At 48.4% G+C, this 9,736-nt stretch overlaps 1 protein-coding gene across 1 annotated transcript; it reads right to left on the bottom strand.

Moving 5' to 3' along the window:
• Window positions 1-3,711: 3,711 nt before the first annotated feature.
• Window positions 3,712-8,848, bottom strand: TNFAIP1 (TNF alpha induced protein 1). Its single transcript, XM_005424439.2, has 7 exons — window positions 8,823-8,848; window positions 8,335-8,555; window positions 6,709-6,878; window positions 5,984-6,073; window positions 5,845-5,897; window positions 5,059-5,254; window positions 3,712-4,734 (listed from the first exon to the last, which is right to left on the bottom strand). Exons 1-7 carry the CDS (start codon window positions 8,846-8,848, stop codon window positions 4,516-4,518), a joined length of 975 nt encoding a protein of 324 aa, XP_005424496.1. The 3' UTR covers window positions 3,712-4,515.
• Window positions 8,849-9,736: the final 888 nt, after the last annotated feature.

Consider the following 9,736-nt stretch of genomic DNA (forward strand, 5'->3'; position numbering starts at 1 on the left):
ACAGAGGGACAGGGGGGACAGGGGCAGAGAGGGACAGGGGCAGAGGGGGACAGGGGAAGAGAGGGACAGTGGGAGAGAGGGGGGACAGAGGGACAGGAGGGGACAGGAGGACAAGGGACACGGAGCAAGCGGGACACGGAGCAAGCGGGACACGGATCCCCCGCTCCACTGCCGGCCCCGGTCTAGGAGCTCCGGCCCCAAATCCTCAGTGGGGATCACATCGGTAACAGGGAACATAAGTTCTAGAGACCCACACTACCAACAAAAAGTAATGATGCTGGAGAAAAATCACAGAAGACAAAATATAACACTTTATTAAAAATTAGTGTTCTATTTCCTTTTAATGCACTGGTGAAACACTTTAATCAACAGATAATTGATTAATTACTGCCTTAGCTAGGTACTTTTTCTGTAAAACTGACCCTTAAAAGTTAGACATGAAAATAAAACAAAGACTGAATCTCTAAGAAAATAACTTGATCACAGAATGTCAATTTAAACAAGATCAGCAATCATATTTGTCATCCTCTGGATATAAAATATCATAGAAATCCAAAAGAATCCTTTACTCTCAATAAACAAATTAAGTGTCAGCCACTCTGTGAGGTAGGGGAGGGTCTTACTCGTTCCATGGGATGAGGAGAAGGGACACACATGCAGAAAACAGAGCCCGTCCCTGAGGGAGGGCAGGGCTGGAACAGGACTCTGTCCCACAGCACGGGGGAAGGTGGCTGCGAGGGGAATGCCAAGGATTGTCACAGAACACAACCTCATTGTGTAAGGCAGGGGCTGCTGGGCAGACCCATCCAGTTCAGATCGATCTCCAGTATTGCCTGGAGAGCATTCTGTCTGAGAATGAAAAACCTCGAGAAGAACAAAAGCAAACCAAGCCCACAGTAAGCAACGCCCATTCAAACGCAGCTCTCGGTGACAGCACGGCCCCTCCAACACCCTCCCCGTCCATCACTTATTTTCTGTTTTAACCAACAAGTGCAAAAGATCAAAGTCACTGGAGTGGAACATTGCAGCAGGATAAATGTCTCCTGCTCAAAAACCAGAATGTCAAGGTGAAGGTTAAGCAGTGACCCTCATCTGGGCGCTGAGCAGCAGCTGGAGCTGAGCCCTGCAGAGCTCTCCCCTCTGCCCCTGCTGCCCCATTCTTAACCCGAGCTAGGGCTCCTTCCCTCACTCAGACCTCCTTCCCTGCAGAGGGCCGAGGTGCTGGCAGGGCACGGCACTGCCTTTGGGAAACACCCACAGCCCTGGGGCACAGGGCTGGCCACGGCTGGCACCAGAGGCTCCCGCTCACTCCCTCATTCAGGGCACTGCCTGAATGCACAGGGCTTTGACTAAATTTAGGAGTGAAGAGACAGCGAGTCCTGTAAGAATGACAGCTGATGTAGTTACAATTCACACCCCACAAGTGGGGCAAAAAGGCTCTTTTTTTCTCCCAAGGGCTACTCCAAACTCCTGTTAATGCACTCACTGGTGATGGTCTGGGTGGAAGCCAGGGCAAGTCTCAACTTGCAGACAAACACATACAATTAGAAACCTTTATTGTCTTAATCTGTGCTTCATTTGAGCTTAATTTGAGCAGAGATCCTTGGAGAGCTCACTGCAAACCCACCAATGCTGCCTTTAGACTGCATCAGCCTGCTCCCTGCTGCTGCTTCGGCACTACACTGGCTGTAATCTCATGTTCTAGAATGTCTAGAACATTCCTGTCACAATAATTAATAGCCTTCAATTACGTAAAGACTGATTAAGATGAGAATAGAAAGCATGTGTTACATGTCAGCTCCAGTACTCGAAATGATCACAACCTGGTGGGACAGAGACTGGAACAGGGCATGATTTTGGGGCAAGGCAGATTCAGTGACAGCCCGTGCTGGAGCAGCTCCAGACAAGCAGGACTCAGGAGAACCCACAGTGACATGAAAAGGATGTCTGCACGTATTTCAAACACGTGCACAACTGCTGACAGCTCTTACTGATCCTGCGCATTCCACAAACTCCAAGAAGATCCTTTGTACTTGGTAAAAGTCTCATAACCCAGATGGTTCTCAAAACCGTTTGCTTCCCAGGTTAATTAATCTAAATTCAAATCAGAAATGAATACTACTTGTTGGCTGTGGGAAATAGGGAAAGGAAAACTAAACCGAAACACAGGCTTTTCTCTGCTTCTTACAGTGTAACAATTCACAAGTTGGGTCCATTTTGTTAATGAATCCTGTGAGTACAGAAAGCCTCTGGAGCAGCACAGCGATCTGGCATTCTCTTTCACACACTCCTTCCCACACCTGTCCTCCCCAGAAAAAATAAAAGCAAATATGAGATTTTTCTGCTTATAACATAATTTAAACGCAGTTTTGCAAGGCTATCAGCATCACTTATTTACTCTCTTAACATTCACTACGATAGCAACAAGAAAAAAATAATATAAATCATTTGCCAAGAAACAGAAGTGCCACATGTTTTTTAAATGGCATCAGCCTTTGTTACAAGACAGAAAAAGCACAAGATAACTTGAAGCTGTTAAATGCAGCACAAAGACCCCATCACTGCAGCCTCTGCTGGTGCCTTCTAATTAAATAGCATCAGTGGAGGGAAAAAATTTTAAAAATCCACATCACACTCTAGCAGAATTAGAGAGAAATACCACAAAAATCTTTGTTGAAACTAAATCTCAACAGCTGTACTTTCTCTGGCACAACAGAATAACCAGCTGGAAAACAAAAACCTAGAGAAAGAAATATGAAAGAGGTTGCTAGGATTATTAGAGATTTCAAGAGGCCTTTCACAAGAAGGCAGGTGCATCCCTGTGCAATGCTGCTTCCTGAATGTGAGGAGAATGAAGTGAAATCTGCCACGTGTAGAGGCAAGAAAATCCTAAAAGTCTGTTAGTGTTATCTTACTAACCCACAATATTTTAATTTTCAAAAAACCTAAACGAGTGCAAATAATTTTTCGTTCCCTCCCCTGCTTCTATTACCCCCAAACCATCTAGATCTCAATTCTCCTTAGGAACTCCCTGCAATAATTTGGGATCATTTTGTTGTCAGGGTTTTGCAGTAATTTTCTTTAAATCTTACAGGTGGATTTGGCACAGGTCAAAGCAGTTCAGGACAGACCACTGTGGAATCTGGAGCTTCGTGACCAAGTATGATATGGGAACACAAAGGCAGCTGTGGAATATATCCAGAGTATCCCTGGCTCCAGTGGGCAGCCAGCAGGCATAACCATGACAGCGGCAAAACTTCTACCTACAGCTCAAACATACCAGCAAATGTTTAAAAATACAACAATGGCTTTTCATACTGAACTTGAAACTGTTTCCAGAAAATTTCCAGAAATTTCCGATTTTCAGAGCAGACTTGACCCCCATCTCCTGAAGTGCCCTGTACAATCAGCACCCAGCCAAGCACTCAGAATATTTCAGTTTAAAATCCAGTATAAGCCACCTCTCTCCTGTGCCCAAAGCCTTTCACAGTTCCATGCTAGAACAATATTTTCACAGCTGTTTTTCTTCTTCAAATTCTACCCTCTAGAAGGGGTTCAGGACACAGAACTTGAATTCACATGTTCTAGCCTTAGAAAACACTGTTTAGCCTGTACTTCTCCAGCCACTGCAATTTTTCCCCCGCTGCTTGAGAAATTTAACATCAAATAGCACTTTTAGGCCACAGGAGGAAAGGAATGTAAAACCAATTCTCCAGATTGCCCCTGTTTACTTCAACAGGATTTCACAGTGACAAGCTTCAACCAGGGCAACAGTGCCACAATCTGCTCAAGTTTGCTCACTTCAGGTTTCTTCCCTCACCATACCCATTTCCCCCTCTCCCAGGACAAGTCATTACCTACACATTTACATCTTCAGAGATTTCCATTTTTCACACAGAGACGCTGTGACTTGATTCTTACCACTTTGGCAGAGCTTGCCTTGGAATCAGTGAGTTTTAAGGACACTATCCTGGAACACAAACCTTTGCAGGTGTTCTGGGGACAGGGGTGGGAGAGCACAGGTGCAGCTGACTGGCCAGCCAAACGTTTCTCCCGGGGGTTATCCCGTGTAGGGTCTGCCAAGAGCAGCCACATTCAAGTTCTCTCTTCAGTATCTTGATTTAATAACTGCAAGTTCCATTACACAAGGCCCTGAAAGGGGAGCTGTCTGGAAAGAGCTTTTCAAACTGCCCCACCTGACTCAGGAAGAGCAGTGCTGCTCACGGCAAGGGGGAAACTGGCAAATCGTTAGCTAGGAAAGAGCAACCACAAACTGAGAACCAGCGTTCCACATCCCACTCCCAGCAGGAGGAGGGGCCGGCCTGCAGGTAAAGCACAAGGTGCACAACTCACACCTCAGTTCTCCAAGGCCTTGGCCCTTAGTGCTGCTCTGCGCACACGAATCCCTGCTGCCTTTCCAGGGGGCCGAGGCGCCCCGTGAAGGTGGCTGTCCAGGGGATCCCCCTCCTGCCCAGGGACAGGAGCTGAGCTGCAGCTGCTGCAGGCCCAGCCCAGCTAGTGGCCGAGCTGGCGGTCGTCGTAGGTGCTGTACCTCTTGACGTGGATGCGGCGCACGCGCTCGCGCAGCTCCAGGCCCTCCTCATCCTCGCTGTGCGAGGCCTGGCTGCGGCTGCGGCTCGTGGCCTCCAGCAGGGAGTTGTCCGGGACTCGGGGTGTCTCGTACAGCAGGACATTCAGTGTTTCCTCATAGATCCGTGCCTCAGGGAACTCAACCTGCAAAACACAGCACGCGTCCTGCTCCTCAGCCATCCAGGATAGCAACTGCAACACACACCCAACATGTGAGCCATAAACCCACACATTATAAAAAATTTGTGGTGGATGGTTACTCCCACCAGGTCACCTCCCTCACCTAATCTTTTAGATTGCTCCAGAAGGGAATAGAGTATCTCTGAATCTTAACATTGGACCCTGGTAACCTCAGATGCACCACTCCAAATTCAAAGTTAACTCCTGAAGTCAGAGAAGCTCTGCAGACTCCTGAAGCTAATCAGGACCGTCTCTAATCCACAGCACGGGCGGATGAAGCTGCATTACCTTGGTTTGCTTCTTCTCCGTGGCGTAGACGATGGAGGTGCAGCACACCTCGGCCAGCTTGCGGCCCTGCCCGTAGAAGGACCAGCAGCAGATCTCGTCCCCAATCACGTCCTTGATGAACAGCACTCTGCCGTTGAACCGCAGGGACAGCTTGTCAAACAGCTCGATGTTCTTCAGCAAGTTGTCATCAGAGTTACTGAAACACAGCAACAAAAGCAGGAACAGGGCTTTTCATGCAGCCATCTCTGCCTGTTCCACCAGCTTTCAGCCCTGATCCAACTGCAGAATACAAATAAGTAGTGACTCACTGCCGCATGCTGCCAAGAAAAGAGGGGTAATAGCCCATTTCAGATACAAATACACTGCTCTGCCCCACGAGCAAACACACCAGCCTTTAGAGGTCAACTTACATAATTAATAAGGACAGCACAATGTCCCAGACCATTACATGAACTATCCATGCCCGAGATAATCAAACCCCACTTCACTGAAGTTCTCTGGCTTGATGACAGCAAAAGTCCAGAGTCGGTGTGTGCTGGAAGGCCATGTGCTCTGCATCCTGCACACCACAGACACACTGCCAGCATGAATACGTTATTTAAAAAAAAAAAGTTTTATTGACAGAGATGCAACGTAGGGCCCTAATCACTTTTCAAAGCAAGATAGTTGTTAAAACCCAAAACAAACCAAAAGAATCAAAGTTAGATCATTCATCATCATCTTCCACTCCCACAGTCAAAAAGCAACTTTTCCACTAAAGTGAGGGGGAAAAAAGAAGGGACATACCTGGTGTAGGAGTACTTATTGTTGCTTCTATTATACAGCAGTTTAACAACAGGCTGTTGGGAGTGAGAGAAAAGAAGAAAAGGTAAGTTCTGTGTTTCAATACATTTAGCATGAATCCACAGTTGAAAAGAGCAGTTACTTTCATTGATGACTCTATCAGTCTCTCCTCTTCTTTCGGAGAGGTGATAATAGGGATGCTGCAGACAGGTTCATACAAGTCTTTCTTGTCCTGTTTTAACGAAAGAAGAAAGAGAGGAAATAAGAAAGGAATGCTAAAGCTGACATTGCTGCTGCTGCCTCCTTCAGCCTCTCCAGCCATGTTCCCAAACACTGTGATGCACAGGAAAAGAGCTGGGTTGCTACAGTAACCACATAGCTTACCTTGATCTGCAACCCAGAATCACAGCACAGATTTCTTATCCCTGGAAGGCAGCAGTAATTGAAATATTGGGACGCAGGTGGATGTCCTCAGCTATAGCCAGGACAAGGTCTAGTCATACTTGGTTTAAGTGGGTTTAATATTACATCCTTTATTGAAGAATAGAAGGAGTCTGCAGTAGTTTAATTGACTCAAACCACTGCACAGATGAGCATCAGCCACTGTGAACTGAGCACTTGGCAGAACAGGATGTCACCAACATGAGCCAGCCCTCAGGGACACAGAGCAAAACCCAAGTGTGGGCAGGCCAGGCCGTGTCCCCAGACCCCTCACCACCTATTTACTAACTCATATTTTAAAAATGCCTTGCACATCTCAGACTTGGTGCCATCTCTAAGGCCATGAAATAATCTCTCAAGTTGTCTTAAGTAAATTTTATAAGCCAAACACCCATGAAACACTTCATAGGATACTTCTGTTCTTACCTGCAGGGCTGCCTGGCACATGTCCACTAAGCCCTGGATGAGATAGTATTTGGCTTCTGCCATCAACGCTTTGATCTCCTGCCTGTGTTTAGGAAGTGCAATCGTGTCATCTCTGAGATAATTTAAAATTGTTCCAAAGTGCTTCCCACAACGGTCTATAAGGATCCAGCCTGAAAAAGAGCCAACACATTTCAGTCACCTCAACACAAGAGGCAAGAAAAAGCTCCCTGGAGAGGTTAAACACTGAGGTTTCCTGCTGCTCAGGACACTTCTCCAATTTCACCTAGTGGAAATCCCTACTGCCTTTGAGCAAACTGAAGCTGGTTCCAAAACAGAACCTGACAGTGGAGCCCCTTCGGTATCGCCCAGATGTTCCCACTGCTTTCCAGCACCCCAAAAGGAAAGCCCCAAGCTAAAAACACTCAGCTTCCAGCACAATGCACTGAGATTGCTGCAGGAACCCAACTGCAGGGCTACGCTGTGATGCTGGGCATCAGAAACTTCAGAAAGCCAAGGAAGGACTAGAAGAGAGAATTCACCAATGGCTGCAACAAGTAGATATGGATAGGTTCTGTGGCCTAATAAGGAGGATTTGGCAATTCTCCAAACACATCTACTGCTGCTGTTAGTTAAAAAGAGAGAGAAATGTTCTGAAGATGCTAAAAGGCAGATCAGCCCAGAAAACCCAGTGTGGGGCAAAAGCTGTTCTAGTCCCCAAAGAGGAGCAAAGAACAGGACAGACAGACCAGGAGGAAGCACAGAGGGGATGAAGCAGAGGAAACAGTAGCAAATGGACAAATTCTTGCAATTTTACAAAATCCCTGAAGTCACATTTGCTAAGGAAACAGGATGTCTGATTGCTGCCAAACAATAGCAGTGTAGGATGCAGACACACACAAGGCTAAGTATGGTGCCAAACCCTTTCCCATAACGTGGAAGGCAGGAAAAAAGTGTTATTTTGGAATCTAGGTACAGAAAACAACCTAGGAAAGTAAGCTAAACCCCTGCTGGACTCTCCAGCTGGAGCTATCAGAACATGACTCTCATTTTCCATCCAGGCTGAGGCTCTTACACAAAATTGCCTGTTCTGCCCTTTATAATGTATCAGGGATTTAAAATATCCTGTGTCCAGCTGGAGATGACACACTGCCTGACTGATCCCTAAATGCTGCCATGGTACCATGAGCCACAACTGAAACATGCTGCTCAGGAAAAGGGGAAAAAAAAAGATTTTTCAACAAAGCAAGGCAGGCTATTCTGAGCCTCAAAGTTGAAAACTGCACGTCCCTCCTTACGTGCGTGGTTTGAATAATGCCACTGCCTGATGTGACAGAAATGACAACCCACAGACTGTCTGTTCAGTCTTTACAACACCACCACCAACCTGCTCACCAGCTGCGAGGGTAGGAAAGAGGACCAGTCCTTCCCCAGTTCATTGGAGTAACAAAACCAGGTATTTCCATAAAGCCAAAGGATTACTAGCACCAACAGGACTTGGTTGCCTAATGCTCCCAGTTATTTTTGGCACATATCATTCTCTACATCCTTAATGGCATAAAACCACCACCAAACCCCGGCTGTTTTACAAAGCTGTCAGCAACGAAAGAACGAAAGCCACACCCTTACCTTCCTTGTCGGTGAGCACCTCCATCCTGCCGCTGAACATGGCCTTGAGCATGGTGTCGTGCCTGGTGAGCACCTGCACCGTGGTGTAGTACAGGGAGCCCCCGACGTTGAGCCGCACGTACTTGTTGCCCAGGCTGCCGCCCTTCAGCCCGCCGGCCTTGGGCTTGTGTCCCGCGGCAGGGCACAGGGCGCTGCCCAGGGCTGTGGTGCCGCCCTCACGCCTCAGCCCGCCAGGACGGCGGGGCAGGGGCCGGCATCACCCAGGGCTCAGCACGGCCAGGGGTCAGCACGGTGTGGGACCAGGGGTCAGCACGGTGAGGGGCCAGCACGCTGTGGAACCAGGGGTCAGCACGCTGTGGGACCAGGGGCCAGCAAGGCCAGGGACCAGCACGGAGCGTGGTCAGCACACAGAGCTCCACAGCCACTCCACACGCACACGAGGATGTCGCTCTGCAGAAGAGACACTTCCTAAGGACACAACTACACACATCCTGACAAAGCACGATTTAGCCATTTTTCAATTGATGCAGCCAGTGCTGCGTCACACTTCTGAGGCACATGAAACTCTCCCGACTTCCTGTTGTTGTATCTCCAGCCAACACTGCAAACACCACACGGCAGGAGGGCCCGGCTCACACGCTGCTGGAATTCAGCTCCCCCTCGGCCTCCCAACAGAGCCCAACTCTCTCTGTGCCCAGCTGAAATGCCCTGAAGAGCTTCCTGCCCCTCCTTCCGCTGGGGTGTGTGTGCGTCCCCCTGAGCGCGGCTTGTTGATGTTGGTTTGACTTTAAACTGGAGACACAAATGTCTCTTCAAATGCCTCAACACTGAAAAGATGGATCACAAGGTTCTATTTTCTGGTAACTCCTTTCATTCAAAACTCTCCTGCATCCATCCTGGAGCCCTGACCAGTGAACGTAGTTCTAATTTGAAAAGAAAATAAACAAGACTCCCCACCACGTACACCACTGTTTGTCACTGATGTCCTGCCTTGCTTTAAACCCTCAAAATCTTTCCCTTTTTAGAGCAGTGGCATGTTTATAACAGCAGCCAGACCGAACCCGTGAGGAGACAGGAATCCAGCCTGTCCGACCGAGCTCCTCAGAAGAGTTCCGTCCCCCCAGGCAGTTTCTCACTGCTCGGACCGAAGAACGAAGCTAAACACGAGCAAAGAAGCTAAACCCCCTGCCCAACCAGCGCAGGCAGGAGCCAGCACAACTCCTGTAGATGGCCACGGAGGAGCTGTGAGGCCTCTGCTGTAAACAGCCAGAGATCTTTAATTACCCCTTTTGACACGACCGAAAGCTCCCCACATCCCTTCCCGTCCCTTCCTGCCCCGCGTGGGAGGCAGGACGGGCGGCGGAACAATGGCCCCGCAACGGGACCCGCCCCGGCCCAGCAC

This window comes from Geospiza fortis, unplaced genomic scaffold (assembly GCF_000277835.1).
Source record: "Geospiza fortis unplaced genomic scaffold, GeoFor_1.0 scaffold538, whole genome shotgun sequence".
NCBI classification, from domain to species: domain Eukaryota; kingdom Metazoa; phylum Chordata; class Aves; order Passeriformes; family Thraupidae; genus Geospiza; species Geospiza fortis.